General features: G+C 38.0%; 1 protein-coding gene across 2 annotated transcripts in view; it reads right to left on the bottom strand.

Moving 5' to 3' along the window:
* NR6A1 (nuclear receptor subfamily 6 group A member 1) overlaps window positions 1-18,769 on the bottom strand; it is a 194,657-nt gene that overhangs the window by 154,891 nt on the left and 20,997 nt on the right. For both annotated transcript variants that reach the window (XM_053920755.2, XM_053920758.2), the window contains exon 2: window positions 3,858-3,899. In XM_053920755.2, the coding sequence (XP_053776730.1) occupies window positions 3,858-3,899 (42 nt within the window). The remainder of the gene's footprint in view (window positions 1-3,857; window positions 3,900-18,769) is intronic.

Genomic DNA, 18,769 nt, shown 5'->3' with positions numbered 1-18,769 from the left:
ATGTCCACCAACAGGACAACTGGTAAATCAATCATGGTAAGGTTATTACAATGAAGTATTATCCTGCCATTAAAAATATTTATAAAAAAAAGTTTCATGACTTGGAATAATGCTGCTAATGTAATGCTGAGTTGGGGGAATTGAATATAAAATTGTATATATATTACAATTCCTATTTATTTATGTAAAAAGTAAGCTCATGCAAATGGAAGGACATTCTCAAAAAGAAACAATGGCTATTTCCAGGTGGTGAGATTAGGGGTGTTTATATTTTCTTTTAGTGTTTTCCACAATGAACATGCATTGTCCTACTATCAATGTAAACAAAGGCATTTTTTTTTTCTTTTAATCAAGCTACACCAAGATCCTTCAGCAGTTGGTAAAAACAGCTAAAATGCTCCTACTCTTAACTTCCAAGTAGTTACTTTCCCTGGGATAATACACTTTGAACATCAAACAACATATTGTAGTCAGCACATACCAAAAAGAATGCTCATCTTTAACTCTGGAAATGGAACTAAAATGAGTATTTTCAATTTTGGTCAATGTTTACTCTCTAATTATTTGTATTAGTTTGTAACAAGAAAAATGGAGTTAACTATTTACGGGCCAAAAACTCAAAAATGGCTTTGTTGAAATAGATAATTAGGGACAAAGTTTGACTTTGGAGGAAGAACAGCTGTTGCTAATCCAACTATTTACCCTTTGACCCTCTCTTGGCCAATGACTGAACAGTATCAATTGTTTTCCTGTATTATGTGCTGTTTACAATCCCTGAGAGGCATGAAAGGAATTAATAATTTAGCCTAGAAAGCTGACAGCCTTTATTGGGGAGCCCCTTGTCTATGGGACAGAAATCAGAGCAAGTAGCTGTCCTCAAGTCACAGGTCCCTTTACTGTTCCTGTTTTATAACCTAATTGGCCCCCAAACATAAATCAATTATTTCTCCTGTTTTAAGCAACAATGACTTCCATTCGCTGACTTCCCTTGTTATCAAGTCAGTCCTTGTTCTCTTGAGTTTTACAACTACATGGTAAACATGGTAGCTGAGGAAAAAACTTGGGGAGCAGGGCAGACTGGGGTTATTTGGAAACAGAAGCACAGAAAGGTTGTGCTGTTTTGAACTTCTCTTGACCTTTCACTGCCCTTGTCCCTAGCTTATGCTAATAGGCAGGGTACAGAGACGCTTCTTGTAGAAATGAACTTAGCCTGAACCTGTGCCCTAACATTGGACTCCAGGAAGCCCAGGAATCATAAGAAGGCAGCCAGAGTGTGAACAGCTGCCCATATTATAAACATGGCTACCTATCTGCTCTATCGTAGAAAAGGTGCCAAAAAAAAAAAAAAAGGCCATTTGAATTGGACAAAGTTAGTCCTTCCTCACCTAGTTCCAACATGTCACACCTGTTGTCTCAAACTTACTGTCTGCAACCACTGCCAGGCACAATGGGAAATCAGCAACAATGGTATTTCCAGTTCTAAATTAAACAAGTATGAGCAGGCTTTCCCTATCAGGAATTCCAGAATTAGGGAAGTCAATGGGACCTCTAAATTCCCAAGATGCATCACAAAGAAATCCCTATTGTTCTCAATTTTATGTGCAAAAGTCATGAAGTACTAACATAGGAGATGTCATTTCTTCCTAGGCAGAGGCCAAGGGATTTGCAGTATCAACAACTTAAAACCAACTGAACACAACACAGGCAGGCCATCTTAGTCTTGAGATTTTTTCCATCATTCAGTAGTTGGGCTGAGCATGCTCATTTGAACCCCAAGACTAGTTCAAATCAAAATGATAAATTTTCATTTCTGCCTGCTTGTTATAATAACATCAGGCCTTCATGTATCTCTTAAAAGAGAAAAAATAAAAACACTACTAATTTTATAAAGATAATATAGGTATTATGAAGAATATTAGCCACATAAGCTAAGTACAACTTTTAAAAGAAAAGGGACTTTTTTTTTTTTTTTAGATGACTCCTAATCTGTACTAATATATTTGTTCATTCTCCTGGAATGGAGGGATCTGTAAATCACCATATCTAGGTGGACATTCTATGCAAAAATGTTAAATGAGTTAGAATTAGCTGGTCCAAAAAGAAGAATTATTCAATAACAATCTTATGAAAATAACATTAAGAAGAAGGGCATGATCTGTTTTCAAGTGATGTTAAGTGCAGAAAAGGAGAATAAGTTTGGGTACTATGTGCTAAATTAGCCTACTTTAAAAAAAAAGTTTTTTCAAATAATTCCAGACAAGAAAATATTTTCCAACAGACATTTAATACATGACGGTAGGACTCAGACTTATTTGTCTATCCCTGGAGCACAGAAATGGGCTAGAGCGGAGAAGAACACTCAATATTTGAGTTCTCAATTATCTGGAATGTTTTATATGTAGTTTTGTCTGAAAGATTACAGGGCATCTCAATGACCTTCCGAGTGTACAAAAATGCTTCTAAGAAAGAACCATAACTCAGGAAATTTACCTTTCCCCTCTTAAACAAAGGCTATTCATAGGAGAACAAGCAGAAAATACTGTAGTATGTGCACACATAGGTACTGGAATTTCGGGTGGCAGAGCAGGGTAAACTGAACCTATACTACCTACAAAACTGATTCTGAACTTTCCAACCTCTAGAAAGACAAATCTATGTCCCTGGTATTTGATAAGCATTGAGGGATTTTTTTTGTCTTGCAAATAATAAGTATTAGTTGAACAAACACAAATGTTAATCTATACTATTAAGGTGTGGGGGAACTATATGAGAAGGTCCACGACATCGAGAGATATTAGCCAGGATGGTGAAAAGGTGAACTGTAGCACTTACCCCAACAGGAGACTGGTGACAAGAAGCCAGTCCCATGACCCTAAAAAGTACCAGAACTAGAAATATAATTCTAGATCATCTCATGGATTCTCAATCTAAATCATCATTAGACTTTTTGGCATTATAGCAAAATAAAGTCTGTATACACTGGATATTCCCACATCCTATTTCTAAAAGTTGTAACAATATCCAAGAATAACGTATGCCACATTTTGAGAGCACTGGAAACATAGACGATTATCTATGATCATCTAAGACTTACATAGTCCGGAAAAGCACTATTTAATGAGACCTTGAAATGGTTACTCTCTTATCTTAACCTTAAGAATGTAAATAAAGGTGTTTCAGAAATTAAAACTCTGACATAAAAGTTACCAATTTTAAATGTCTACAAGGGGTGTCCAACCTTTTGGCGTCTCTGGGCCACACTGGAAGAAGAAGAGTTGTCTTGGACCACACATTAAATATACAAACACTAATGAAAACTTTTTTTGATGAGCAGCGCAAAAAAAAAAAAAAAAAAAAAAAGTTTTAGGTAAATGTACAATTCTGTGTTGTGCCGCATTCATAGTCATCCTGGGCCGCATTCGGCCTGTGGGCCACAGGTTGGACACCCCTGGAAACCAAGCACAACCCTTCTTTGAAAGAAAGTATGTCAAAGCTAGTCAATACTTTAGAAAAGTGGCTGTGAGTATATGGTTCTATGTGTAGAAAAATGAAAGTACAGTGTTTGTTGTTACTGGTTTCATGGGAGGATGGATGGACAGGGCAAAGAGATTAGACTCAAACAGAAACTTTCAGCAAACCAATTTTCTATGAAATGGCTCAATCCTGGCCACTAAATAATATCAGAAGAGAAAATATAACTGGAAAAGATACAGTGCCCTCCCCATAATAATAAATTAAAGTGAAAACAAAATGAGTCAATAAGGCCTATCAATGACACCTTAAGTTATACATTTAAAAGTACACATACACACACACCCTTTTCTCGTCATGAATACTGGGGAATATTCAGAACTTACTACTTCCTGGGTCGAGCTCTGTCAATTCATCCTGACAAAAACCTATGGAGGAAACAATAGGGAAAAATGATTATGATTTGTGAATTACTCAAAAGTGACTCCAAATATGAAAATGCAAATATCATATAGCATTTTAAAAATCTACATTCAGAAGTCAAATTTGGATTTAAATCCTAGTTCTATAACATTTAGCTACTGGATATCCCTCTCTGAGCTTCCATTTCATTAACTTTATATTAAAAAATGGATAAGTAACCAAATGGATAGTAAAAGCATTTACCACAGAGCAGTAATGAGGATTAAGTGAGATACTGATGTAAAATGTTTATTTAATACAGTCCTTGACACACAGTGGGAGCTCACCAAACAGAAGCACAAATAATTATGAGTAAGCATGCACTGTGAGTTGGAATAAAAATTCATGGAAAAATTACAACTCATTTAATATTTGTCATGTGCTACTTAATCATTTTCTAAAAGAAAGAAAAATATACTAAATATGAACTTACAAGGTGATTTTACTTAAAAATTTCACAGATGCTGAAGAATCTTACTTATAAAAAAGAGCAAGTCTTCTATTAGTAAGTATGGTATTGAGGTAGGAATAAATACCTCTCAAAAGCATATTTCAGGCCCAAAAAGTCTGAGCTGCATCTATCTGACTGGTGTGGAACTATCACACTGAAGAGAAAAATCAAGCACAGTGAATGGCAAACACACAGTAAAGTGTTCTATACATAGGTGACAAGTTCTCTTCTCCTGTAATGGCTGCCTACTTTCTCCAGTTTTCTTTCTGCTCATTATCAGTTCAAGTATATCCTCAGAAAGCTTCTTCTTGCCTCTCTTACCTTTGTCTCAAAAGGTCAAAAAGCCATTATAATTTTCTATAATAATTTGTGTACTCATCAACAAAGAATTAATTACTTGTTCAATGTCTGATTGACTCCACTATTAGAATGTTCCACAGGGGAAGGGACCTGGCCTGTCCTACTCGCCATTGTATCCCCATTACCTCTCACAAGCCTAGCACAAAGTATCTGATCAATAAACATCAACTGTAGTATCTCGATGGTAAATTCAAAAATTTGGAGCAAGGCCTGGCCAGGTAGCTCAGTTGGTTAGAGTATCATCCTGATACTCCAAGACTGAGGGTTCATTTCCCCAGTCAGGGCACATACAAGAATCAACCAATGAATGCATAAATAAGTGGAACAACAAATCAGCGTTTCTCTCTGCTCCCCCACCGCTTCCTTTCTCTCTCTGACAAATCAATAAATTTTTGAAATTTATGGAGCAAAATTAAGACTAGAGGGATATGAGAGCATTTTCTGTCATCAGAGCTGGGCAACCAGATGCTAGACCAGAAACTGGGAGTCAGGTTGAGAAGAGGGATTCAAGTAAGTAAACTGTTTAAACAACGTTGAAAAGTCCTTTACAATCCTGAATGTTCTGGCCACACCATTCACCAAACATGCCACATCCCTTCTTGCCTTCCTGTGCTTCCTCCTCCTTTCCCACTTGGTGAAGAACTATTCATCCCTGAGGTCCAACTCAAATATCACCACCATGAAAGATGGAAAAAAGAAGCCCCTCCTACATTCACCAAAAGATACAGGAACAATTTAAATATCTGTCCCCTCTACTAGACAGTGAACTCTTCAAGGAGAGGGATCGTCCCATATCCATCTGTGCAGCTGCTCCTATGACTAGAACAGTTTGCCGATATTCTACGGAAGATGCTAAGAAGCAGGATGAACGAAACAGAAAACACAAGCCTGCCTCTACATCACAGACAGAGGGAAGAAAGTCACAAAATCAGAAAAGCCTAGCCCAAAAAGTGTGTGGGAGGTTTAAAAGAGAAAATATGACATAAAACCAGAGTTTGGAAGGTGCTAGAAATGGCTGAGATGCCCGAGAAGGCTCACCTCAGAACAACTTTAAAGTCTTTCCACATAAAGGCAATGGGAATAGGAAAAGCTGTAGAGAGATGCCAGGCAATGAGGAAATAACTCATCATTATACATGGGTTCAATATTGAACATCCTGCCCGAAGTGAAACTGAGAACAAACATTCATTTAATATGAACTGACTCAAAAGTAGGACAAAAGCATGGGAAGGCAGGGTCATATAATGATAAAGTTAAAACTCTCCTAAGCTCTCGTCCAAGCCATTTTTTAGTTTAGTTATAAGACTTTAAGCAAATAATACCCTAATTTGGACCTCAGATTCTGGACATTAAATGAAAGGGTTATACTAGAAGTCTCAAGGAAGGAAAAAGCCTAATGCATTTTCTGAAAACAAACAACATTCTGAACTCAGAGTAATTAGATAAAATACAATGAGTGACTAAAAAACCAAAGAAAATCCTAAGAATAGCTAAAGTGGCCATCTAGTATTTGCCTAGCAACCACTCTCCCATTCTTCTATTAATAGCAACCTGATTTTTCTTTGCAGACCTATTCCTTTTACACTCTCAGTCCATATGCCCCAAGTAGGATGGACCCTAACATTACTATAAACAAGGATTAATAACAGCATCTACCTTACAGGTCTATTAAATGAGACAGTGTATGTGAAGGCTTTGCACAGTACTTGACAAAGTCAGAGCTACTACTAACTAATCCCTAGGATCCATCCAATCCAGTGCTGTGTTTGTGGTAGCAAAGAGGAGATTACAGGAGGCTAACTATTGACCTACTCATGATATCATCCTCAAAGATCTGGGATGGAACATCACTAATGTCACTTTAGTTACCTGCTCTGATTCCTGAATCTTTTTTACAATGTTAAGCCTGTAAATTGCTTGATGTCATGATTCCAGATCTATTCTACCACCTGAGGAAAAAAGAACTCTTTATATTTGCCTTTACAAATTCCTTTCATGGTTGCAAAGAGTGTTTATTATGGAATTCAGTAACTATGTCTAAAATCCCCCCACCCAGCCCTGAGACCACTGCCTAATAATGTTGTCCCTGGTTTCACAGATCAACGCTAAAGCAGGAGGCCTGAAGAGATACAGAGAATGATGATACTCCTACCTCCTGATGACAAAGAAGTTAATGCTAGATCTGGCTACCATTCTCTAAGTTTTACCCAGATCCTCAGCAAGCAGATCTAGCTAGCAAAATGATTCCTAACTAGAAGGATCCACATCACTGCTAGGAGTAACCCCAACGTGTATTCAATTCTATTCAACACAAAGGTTCTATTCAACACAAAAGCAAAGGATATCAGAGTTGTTCAGTAAAAACCAGACTCCTAAGCCACATAAATACACAAACACACACCCAAAACCATCTGCCTCATAGAGTACAACACATTAAACAGATCAGGAAATGTTCTGAGAAATCCAGGGTCTTTGGTTGGTGACTTAAATAGTTTTAAAACAGGATAGACAAGAACACAGATTGGTTCCTAAGATGATATGTCACCACGTCCGCATGCTCATAAGCCATCTGAAATCTAGTGCAAATTATCTTAGCACATTTTAACTTAGAAGGCAGGGCATCGGTCTGAGTAAGAGTTGGATTCAAATCCCAGATTTACCACTATTTTTGTTTAATTAACTACCCTGTGCCTATTTTTCCTCAAATGGGGGGAAAATAATCATCTTGTTCAACTGTTTGTGAGAGTTGGGGGATATACATAAATCATCTACTTTAGGGCAAGTGATTGATAAATGGCTCTAAGTCTAGGAAATTTCTTTAATTCAAACAAAGATCCAGTTGACAAGCTTTTCTCCAATACATATTTGGCAAAAAGAAAAAGATCGATGACTGCTCAATCTGTGATTGGCTACAGTGACAGGGTTAGAAATGACTTATATTGCCCTGACTGGTGTGGCTCAGGGGATTGGGTGTCATCCTGCAACCCAGAAGGTCCCCAGTTGACTCTCGGTCAGGGCACATGCCTGGGCTGCAGGTCAGGTCCCCTGGTAGGGGCACATGAGAGGCAACCAATCTATGTTCCTCTCACACATCAGTGTTTCTCTCCCTCCCTTCCCCTTTCTCTAAAAATAAGTAAATAAAGTCTTTTTTTTAAAGTTACTTATTTTTATTTACTACTGTGACTATATAAAATGATGTATTTACCACAATGGAATCTTAAACTTTTTGAGTACCCCCTTTTAGTTTTGCCAAATGTGAACAAATAAAATTTATGGGTAATGCCAGTAAACAAATTCAAGCCTGACACACTAGCTAATTGGAATCTATAATGTGTCTTTTACAAAAGAAAGTTAAATGTTACTCTAGGAATGCTCTGATTTACTTGGCCAGTAGGAAGACAGCGCTGTCCAACAGAGACCTGGATGTTGGTCAGGTCTCTGGCAGATACTCAGTCTATTTTGAAGCCTCAGCAGCCAATAAGCAAAATTAACGTGAAACCTTTAAAAGGTAAAGTTCTACAATTGTAATCAAACATCCTATCTTTCCCAAACAGAAAATGTTTTAGTTATTGTTGTTGTTGTTGTCATTGAATTTATTGACTTTGGAGAGAGAGGAAGGAGAGGGAGGGAGGAGAGACAGACAGACAGAGAGACAGACATCAATTTGTTGTCCCACCCATTCAGGCATTCACTGGTTGATGAGTCAAACCCGCAACCTTGGCATATCTGGACAGTGCTCTAACTGAGATACTGGCTAGGGTCCCCCAAACAGAAATTACATATATCCTTGTATGATCTGCCACTTCAACTTTGTTTCTCTCTCTCACCCCATCCCACCACACAGTGTCTACTCCATCCATACTGAGCTATATAGGCATACCTCATTTTACTGCACTTCACTTTAATGAGCTTCAGAGAGGTTGCCTTTTTTAGAAATTGAAGGCAAGAGGCACATACCTCCCCCACCTCTAGTGAAAAGATTATGACTCATTTTATTGCAATACTCACTTAACTGTGGTGCTCTGGAACCAAAACGACAATATTCCCGAGGTATGCCTATACAACGTAGCTCCCTGAATTCAACATGCTCTTCAGCCTCCATCCATCTGCACATACTATTTTCTCCACCTGAGCCCACTCTCATTCACCATTATGAGTCAAGACTCAAGTCACGTCTCTAACCCTTCCCCCGCCCTCTTACCCACACACGAGTCAAAGTCAGGCAATACAAATACAATAACTGCAGCTACGGTCTTTTCAGGAACCTTTGAAAAAGAGAAGAGAAAACACTGGTTCCAAAGTCCAAGAAAAACAAACCAGATCTGCAAATTTGAAGTTAAAATGTTTTCATTAAATATGAGATATAGCATTATTTCACCTAGTCAAGTATAATTCAAGTTTTATATACTGCTATTTTAAATGTGAGATATGAAATGAAGCAGAAGGTCCAGAAGGAAGTCAAGGGCCTAAAAGGATTTTGAAACTGCTCTGGTTAGTGAGACACCCCTGCTCTGTGCTCCCACAGGTCATGATCAGGGTCACTGGGTGTGAATTCAGGTTCTACAGAAAGTTGTTTTCCATATTCCTCAACAAAAAGCTAAAAATCTTTACCCAAGGTTTGTACCAATACACAACAGTTATTTCCTGGTCCTTCATGGACCAACCAGCTCTGGTCATTTGTGTCAGTTTCCCCATCTGCTTTATCTCCCTTAATTATGATTAGGTCCCCAATGAAACTCTGTATCCTTCTTTCAGTCATATCTGGTCTCAGCCTTAATTATATTCCCAGCCCGAGGGCTGGAACATGTCCCAGGATCCCAGGAAAAATTGCTCAGTAAATGTTGAGGAGCTACTTTCTCAAAAAAGCAATGGTACTAAACCACAATGCCAACACAATGAATATGTTGCCAAAATATCAAGTTCTAAAAAAAAAAAAAAATAACAGTTCTCTATTCTCTGTCTTTAAATTGTAGGAAAGTGCTCTGGCTGGTGTGGCTCAGTGGATTGAGTGCTGGCCTGCAAACCAAAGGGTCGCCAGTTCAATTCCCAGTCTAGGGTACATGCCTGGGTTGAGGGCCAGGTCCCAAGTAGGGGGTGCGTGAGAAGCAACCACAATGCTGTTATTTCTCTCCCTCTCTTTCTCCCTCCTTTCCCCTCTCTAAAAATAAATAAAATCTTAAAAAAAAAAGAAAGAAAGAAATCCCACTCTAAAAAATAAATAAATAAAGTGTAGAAAAGCAACATCTTATAGAAATTCCTACAATGGAAATGTTCTCTCAACTATGGTAGCCACTAGCCACAGGTAACAGGTCACTGAGGAAGGGAAACATATATACCTAGGAAGTTTGTAAACACCAGTTCAACTCAATACTTCAATAGAGGAACTCTAAAATTTCAACCCGTAAACTAAAAGCACAAAACTAAAAGCTACAAGAGAAAAAATGTGAATATATATTTAATGCTATCTAACTATACACTTAAAAATGATGAAAAAGGCCCTGGCCACGTGGCTCAGTTGGTTGGAACATCATCCGTACACCAAAAGGTTGCAGGTTCAATCCCCAGTCAGGGCACGCACCTAGGTTGCAGATTCAATCCCTAGTTGGGGTGCATACAGGAGGCAACCAATCAATATTTTTTTCTCTCGCATCATCACATGGATGCTTCTCCCTCTCTCTTTCTCTCTCTCTCTCAAATCAGTAAAACAGATCCCCAGGTGAGAATTTAAAGAAATGATTAAAAAGATAAAAATTTATTTTACACGTATTTTACCATATAATAAAAACAGATGTTTTATTAAGCCTAATAAAATAAAGATCATGAAATTAATAATTACTCTTTAAAAATATTAACTATAGGGAGTGAATGATGGACAGATAGATTTCGATGGACAAGATGCCAGTGGGAAGTAGTGCAGAGTAGTAAATAAGAGCATAAATTTTGATATGAGCATAGGTTTGAGTCCTGGCACCATCACTTACTAAGTGTGTTAGCTTAGGAAGTGACTTCACCTCTTTCAGCCAATTTCCTCATCAGTAGATTGTTGTGAGGATTCAGTGAGATGATATACTTAGGTCAGTGCTTGACAGCTGTGATCGAATCAGTGCGAGAGCAGCCCTGGCTGGTGTGGCTCAGTGGACTGAGTGCCCGCCTACAAACCAAAAAGGTCACCAATTCGATTCCCAGTCTAGGGCACATGCCTGGGTTGCCAGCCAGGTCCCCAGTAGGGGACACGCAAGAGGCAACCACACATTGATGTTTCTCTCCCTTTCTCCCTCCCTTCTCCTCTCTAAATAAATAAAATCTTTTTAAAAAGAATACCAATGAGAGAGCAGAAGCAGCAACCATGGAGCCAGGGTCACGTGGAAGGGAGAGGCATTCATCAGACAAACAGCGCTATTTGAGAAATAAATATGCAGAGGAAGCCACATGTAAAAGATATGAACAGAGAGAAGAAACAGAACATCACCTGGTAATTTGATTTGACTGGAACCCTTGCCAAGGCCATATCATAAAGGGTTTTAACTGCTTAAAACTGAAGAGTTTTTTGGCTTTTTGTCAATAGGCAACAGAGTCACTGAGGAAAGGAAATAAACGTGTACACCCAGGAAGTTTATAAACACCAGTTCAACTCTAACTATTTCAATATAGGGGCCCTAAAATTTCAACCAGTAAACTAAAAGCACAAAGAGCTAAAAGAGAGAGAGAGAAAAAGCTTTGTGGGGTAGCCAACCTAAACATGGCCCATCCATAACTTCTTAAATTCTAAGAACTCTTCCCATTTTCAGGGCCCTCCCCCAACTCCATCTTCTAGGCTCCTCTTGATACAATGAATGGATTGGGTGAAGGCTGAAAAGGAATGTGGGAGGGTTTTGTTTGAGTTTTGTGGGGGGTTTTGAGCATCAAATATTAGCTAGCCAGACCATGGCCCGCCTTACAGCCAGGTGCGCAGCAGGCAAACTAGTCCCAGAACCAAGCAGATACAGAAACATTTTTCTGTGGATTGGCTGAGCATTAAATTCACATCTGCCTCTTTCCTTTCCACCCAGTGAATGGGGTGCCACTTGGGCCATTAGCTTTTGTTTCTCATAGGCAACCTGAAAAACATATTTCAGGAATAACAAAATGCTTTTCAATGCAGGAACACAGCACCACAAGTCCATAAGCAAAAGCTGGTTGGCACAGCTTCAAGTCATATTTCCCATTCTCCACCTACAAATGTCAAGGTCACATTTTTCAAAGTGCAACAAAAACAATGCCCTTTTTTGTAATGTTATTTTCTTGATGTGAAATCTTAGGGGCAAAGAAGAGGAGTGAGGGAAGCCAAGGATTCTCAATTATATAACCTATTGTGCCCATATATTTGCTCAGCTTAAATGCTGCTCACAATAAGTGTCTACATTTCTATGGAAACATTAATAACTTCCATCTGATCAACCTACATCACCTTTCATAGTTTTTCAGGCTCCCAGCTTTGTAATTACAGCCTTGAAACCAGACTGAAGGCAGAAAAGCCAGCCCAAGATTGTGACATTTCAGTTTTAAGAAATTTTTTTAAAAATGAATACAGTACACAGCTTCAAGGCTGTGACTACAGAATCAGAGGGTGAAAACAGTTTAGGAAGGCAATTCGGTTTGATGAGTCAGAGGTCATTAGTGTTTCTATGGAAATACAGTGTAGGCATTTCTCAGAAAACTGCAGGTACTGATGAGCCTCTGACATTTTTCATTTACAATTTCTGTTCTCTGGTGCAACAAAAGGAACTGTTCATAATTCTTCATTCAGCCTGGACGTTAGAGAAATTTCAAAATGCACACATATAAGAAAATGTGTAAAATAATCAGTTGCAATTTATTAAATTTCTACCACATGGCAGACATTGGCTTGATGCTTTACATGAATCCTACTGAAAGTTGCTACTATTACCTCCATCTTACAGGTTTAAGAGATTTGTATTCTGTTACATGGAAAGAACCACAAAAATCAAAACAAGATAACATATTCAGAGCAGTTTGGCCAATATATGCTTTGTAACACCCAGATAGGTGAGAATTGAAAGTTATTTCAAAAACAAACCCTGACACTCTCCCAAAAGCAGAACCTCAGAGTCCACCACACCTTAGATGAACCTCCTCCTGAATAATCCAAGATTTCCATGTCAGAAGCAGCTACAGTAATTTCACCAATCATATCAAACCAAAATATGAAACTTTAAAGGAAAGTAAAGATTTTTTTGCTCATTTTCATTTCAAAGACTACCTGAAGAAGAGTCTTACAGACCAAGAAGTTCACTTGAATATATGAGTCAGAGAGCTTTCAAGGTCATTTCAGAAAGTGCCCCATACCATCCAACAAATACTTTGATGGAACAGTAGAAGAAGCCACCTCTGTGAAGGAAATTAGTAAGGATCAAATGCAACCAATGAGGTGCCCACAGCAGCAGAAAGTACCTTTTCCATATTCTCTTTGAAAGCCCCCATATAAAAATGGAACAACATGGGTGCATGAAGGGCCTTGAAGATATTTCTTCTTTTCTGTCAATCCTGGAAATTTATCTGAAGAAAAGAGTCTGAAATAAATAGTACAAAATAGAAAGTCACCTAAAAATTCAACCACAGGAGAATGATTAATGAAATTATGGTACCCCATTCAATAGAGTATTTTTCAAACATTGTCAATGTTTACCAAGAGTTTATAACGGGCAAACACTATATTTAAAAACATGACATAAAATTGTACTCTCGGAATGAGCTTAGCTGTACTCCAACACACATATACATAAAAAGGCACATTTTGGTCTATTTTTTCCCAGTGATTATATTAAGTGTGGGTATTGTAGCTGGGTTTTTTCCCCCATACTACTTTTCTTATTAAAAATATATTGATTTATAAACAGAAAAATGCACATTTCAAAAAATCCTAAGAACAAAATGATTTGGCTTAACCCTCTAAAATCAATCACATCAAATGAAGGGGAAAAAACCTACCAGACATTCTAATTCTCTAAATGCCTTTTGAATTACTTATTAGAGATACAATTCTGGGCACTAATCTTTCTGACACAGTAGTTAGTCATTAATGCTAAAGCTCAGTACCATCTCTCATGTCCCAGCTTCAGAAATCTATTGTGTGGCAACAAAGAGATACAACACCTTTAACCTTTCACCCAGGATCTTTGAAATCTGAAGTAGAATTAGTTCAATCCATCTATGAAAAAAACCCCTAAGAAATTTTTAAAAACTATCCAAACTTGAAGATAGGAGGGCAACAACCAACATGTTTAACCAATGTATTTCTAACACTAAATACAAAGGACACTCCACATACATGATTAAAGTGAGCCCTGGCCAGGTAGCTCAGTTGGTTACAGTGTCATCCCCATACACCAAGGTTATGGGTTTGATCCCTGGTCAGGGCACACACAAGATCAACCAATGAATGTGTGTGTGTGTGTATGTATATATATATATATAAATAAGTGAACAACAAATCAATGTTCCCCTCTCTAACTCTAACTCAATTTAAAAAAAGAATGTTTTTAAAGATTACGAGTGGAATAAACTCCTTCTTCTTCTTAGATGCTAAATTTTCCTACATCCTAAAATGAAGTTCAACAAATATTTACCTACCATTTTTAACGTACAGGGCATGCACAATGGTAGATTACAAAAGGGATACAAAGATGAATAAAGCTGACTACCTGTAGATCCTTACAACCTAGAAGGAAAAGTGGAAAACTGACTGAATAGAGGAATTTTGAAGTAAATGCCCTAACAGAGGAACAAGCAGCACTGGCCAAACAGCACTTATTTCTTCCTGGGGGAACTGGAAAAGAATTGATGACTAGTGGCACTTGAATCAGGCTCGTCAGGAAGGCAAGGGAGAATGTAAATTCAGACAGTCAGTAACACTACTCGGTAAGCCATGTGTATCTTTTGAATGCCCTTACCCAGCTGGCAAACACTTCCCCCAAATGCAGTCATAACCTAAAAAATGAAGATTATGCAGGTCTCACCTGACATGTTCTTTCCCTAAATGAAATCAAGGGGGCAAGAAGGGCCTATCCCAGCCCACACGCTACCCCCTCCCATCCTGGGATGAGACAGTTCTATCTACCCACCTGTTTTCACCCATACCTTCCCAACTGGTGACCCCCAAACTTTCAATTCCAGATGAGACTGTCCTCCCAAACCACAGACCCATCTATGCAGAGGCCTACAGCCAAGATCCCCTAGGTGTATCCTACATAGGCTCCAACAAATTCAACATGTCAAATTGAACCTATTATTTTCTCTTTGAAACCTGCTTCTATGTTCCCAAGTCAGGTTTCAAGTACCACCAACTCTCATCCCCTAAACCAGAAATTACCAGGGACTCCTCCTAGGCTCCCCACTTCACCATCCTCCCCCAAATCCTCACCCCAACCAATCTTATCATTTAACAAGGCATTTCATTCTCTCTCAAATCTCCACAGACCCAGTTCCAGCCTCCTCACCACTCTAGAACCTTAGATTATTCTAACTGTTCTCCATGCTACCTTTCTTCTCTCACTTCCTGGAATTTTGATTTCCTAATCCACTCAAAGATCCTCTGTTAGCACCTCTTCTTCAATTCTTTAGCATGACATTCATGGCTTTAATTACAGAAATAAACAAATTCAATATATGAAGAGCTGCTTTTTGCAATCTTTATTTCCCTGACACCTCCTGAAGCCTGAAAAGAGTAATACATAAATTCCAATTTCCAAACTCTAATTCTTTATACAGAAATAGAAATGTCTATGACAACTTTGGTATTAAAGCAATTTCCTAACACTGAAACATCAATAAAATGATATACAAGGTAGGCAAGTATCTGAACATAGTTTTGCTCTGGTACAGTCAAACCTCCGTATCTGCTAGTATTCAAACCACAGATTCAACCAACCAAAGATCAAAAATATTCCAAAAAACAGAAAATCCCAGGAGTTCCAAAAAGCAAAATTTGCACCGAGCACTACACTAACTCCATGCAAATAAAGTGATATGTAGGCTTACCCTATATACAAACATAAGTTATATGCAAATATTATGCCATTCTATTTTCTATACAAGAGACCTGAGCAGCCACAGATTTTGGTACCCAAGGGGGATCCTGGAACCAATCTCCCATGGATATCAAGGGACCACTATACTATTAAGTAATAAGCCATTATGCAATGCTGAGTGATCTACTGTGCTCCATTTTCTCTTCAAAAAAGGAGAAAGTCTTTCTTAGTATTCCTTTCAGCTCTGAAGTCTACGAGTTTATCAAAAGTTGGCAGTTGTGTGTCCTAGGGGTGCAAATCGTAATGTTAACCTTTGAGGAACCCTTAAGAGGCTGCCAAGATTCTTCGTTGTTTGTTTGTTTTTTTAACTGGAAGAAACCTTATAAATCATCCCGAATCTCTTCCATCCCACCCTAGCCCTCATTTTACAGGAGAAACAAATTGTGTAAAGGGAGTAACATTTGCAGCATCTCTCTCTAACTTAACACTAATCATGGTCCTAAAGGCTTTGGCATTTTCCTAACCCAAAAATGGGAACAGCAATAATACTTACAAGCCACAGGGCTGTTGAGAGGATTAAGTGAAATTCTAAAAATTTAAAGCACTCAAGAGAGTACCTGGCACACAGTAAATATTCAATAAGGGTGAGCCATTACTATCATAGTTGGTAAAGTCATTCTGATCTTCACCCTCCAAACCATGAATGTAAGTTCACTCAGGAAACAGACCTCTTGATTTAAAAATGTAGACCACTTTGCAGCAGCTCTGGAGACGCTATACTACTCTCCACAAGCATAGGGAATAGGAGCTTTTATTAAGTCATCATTCCATGCTATTACAGAGAGTTGGCTTCTTGATGAGGCTACGGCATTCATGTGAAAATTGACCTCTGGGTAAACCATTCAGAACTCAGATCACTGGATCAGTAAAATAAAATGATCAGGGCACGTTTAATAAGAGTTACAGACATTAATTTCCCCTGCCCTACTAAGGTTATACTCTACTCGTATAATCCATGCTTCCTTATAGTCTTTGATACCTATTATAAGTTCTATCAGCTTAGAGGTAAAGTTCTTTTTCTATTGAGTCGGCCAAAAAGTTTAGTTTTTTTTTTTCATATCATGGCTCTTAGTAGCACTTAGTTGTCTTTAACTTCATTCAAAACAATATTGTTTTGTATTGTGACAGCTGTCATATCAGCGTACATTAAAAACACTTATCAAAATTGGTGAATTTTTGTGCAATTTTAATATTGAAAATGGAAGAAAATATGCAACATTTTTGACATATTATGCTTTATTATTTCAAGACAGGTAAAAACACAACTGAAACCCAAAACCAGATTTATACAGTGTATGGAAAACGTGCTGTGACTGATCAAATGTGTCAAAAGTAGTTTGTGAAGTTTCTTGGTACTACTGACATTCTGGCCAAATAATTCCTTGCTGTGGGCTGTCTTATGCATTGGAAGATGTTTAGCAGCACCCCTGGCCTCTACCCACTAGAAGCCAATAGCAGGAGATAGCTGACGTACTCAAAATACCCAAATCTATAAAGTTATTGGTGAAAATGAAAACTGTGTCTTTTATTTTACAGAAAAAAACTAAACAGACTTTTTGGCCAACCCAATAACATTATCATACATTAGCATTAGCACAAAGACAATGTTAGAGTAGCATTTTTACTTCCCTATTATCTCAAAACTAAGTGAAATATGGAACGTGTCATGCTCCCAAAGTAAGAGACCATTATTTGGTATACAGCTGTTCTGATCTGACGTTAGCAATTCTCCCTCTGAATGTGCCTCACATTCCTGAGTAAGTCAAAATGACCATAATTTTCAAAAGCAAATATTGGCTAACAATGTCAGATGAGAGGAGCACACACCTGTAAGGTAGACAAGGCTGATGGAAATACAAGATGACTTGCAAATTTAAGCTGTGGAGACAACTGGTTACTTATAGTCCCTACCATATTAGAGTTTTCATGTTTTTATTGAAATAGTTAATGTTATTCACTTTAATCTTGTTCCAGATATTGACAGTATTTAAGTAGCCTAATGCCATTTTTCTGTTTCCTAAAAGTCATTAAGTATTAAAATTTCCTCCCATTCCCCAGAGATACCAGCTTCTGTGTCACAGGCCCAGGGCCAGTACAGCCTCCCAGTTCGCAAGGATCTGTCCTAAACTCCACGACAACATTCTTTTCCAACACCACAAATTGGCTTTTGTACTTTGTTCTTTTCCAACACATCTTTTAAAAAATCATGATCAGTTAAGAAAAAAAAAGTTACAAATTTTAAACAAGTAATTTTCAAAGAGCACACCTGTTCCCAAGCCTAAACTGGAGGAGACATTACTCTGAAGTTTGGTTTTATTTTGCATCTACCATTAAAAGCAAGTCTTCTAAACACTAGACTCCTCCAAGTACAAATGACCCTTAGGATCCTCCTCTACTGGAAGCTGATGCTGAGAGTCCAAGAGTGTGAGCCCTAGAATACAGACAGACATGGATTTGAATCCCATCACTCCTATTCACTGGGCCAAGTCACTCAGTTCTCACATCTGCTAAATGGTGGTAATAATGTAACTCTCCTTATAAGACTGCTGCCTATAATAAGCACACAGTCAGCACACATTTCACTTTAAGAAAAAAGGCAAATTCTTAACTACAAAATTTTCAGAGGAAGACAATGGTCAGAGACCAAGTATTAATTAGGCTAATTTTGCATATGAATAGAGTTGCTAAATCACAATCAGCTAAGAAATCAGTTTGAGACAAAAACAGGAAGAACAAAAATAGTGCAATGTATGCTCTAAGCAAAAAAGAAATTAAGTTTTTGTTTGTGACTTACAATTTAAGTGGTAAAATTCTAGACAAAGCACATACGAATTCGTAATAAAATTTCAAACTCTTGTTTTGAAGTCTCTACTGGTATACTTTATACCAAGGCATGCTGATAAATTTTACCCTTGGCTAAGCTCTGGGTTGAAACCTG

This window comes from Desmodus rotundus, chromosome 1 (assembly GCF_022682495.2).
Source record: "Desmodus rotundus isolate HL8 chromosome 1, HLdesRot8A.1, whole genome shotgun sequence".
In the NCBI taxonomy this organism is placed as follows: domain Eukaryota; kingdom Metazoa; phylum Chordata; class Mammalia; order Chiroptera; family Phyllostomidae; genus Desmodus; species Desmodus rotundus.
Note: the sequence above shows the minus strand (reverse complement) of the source record. Positions and strands in the feature narration are given on the sequence as shown.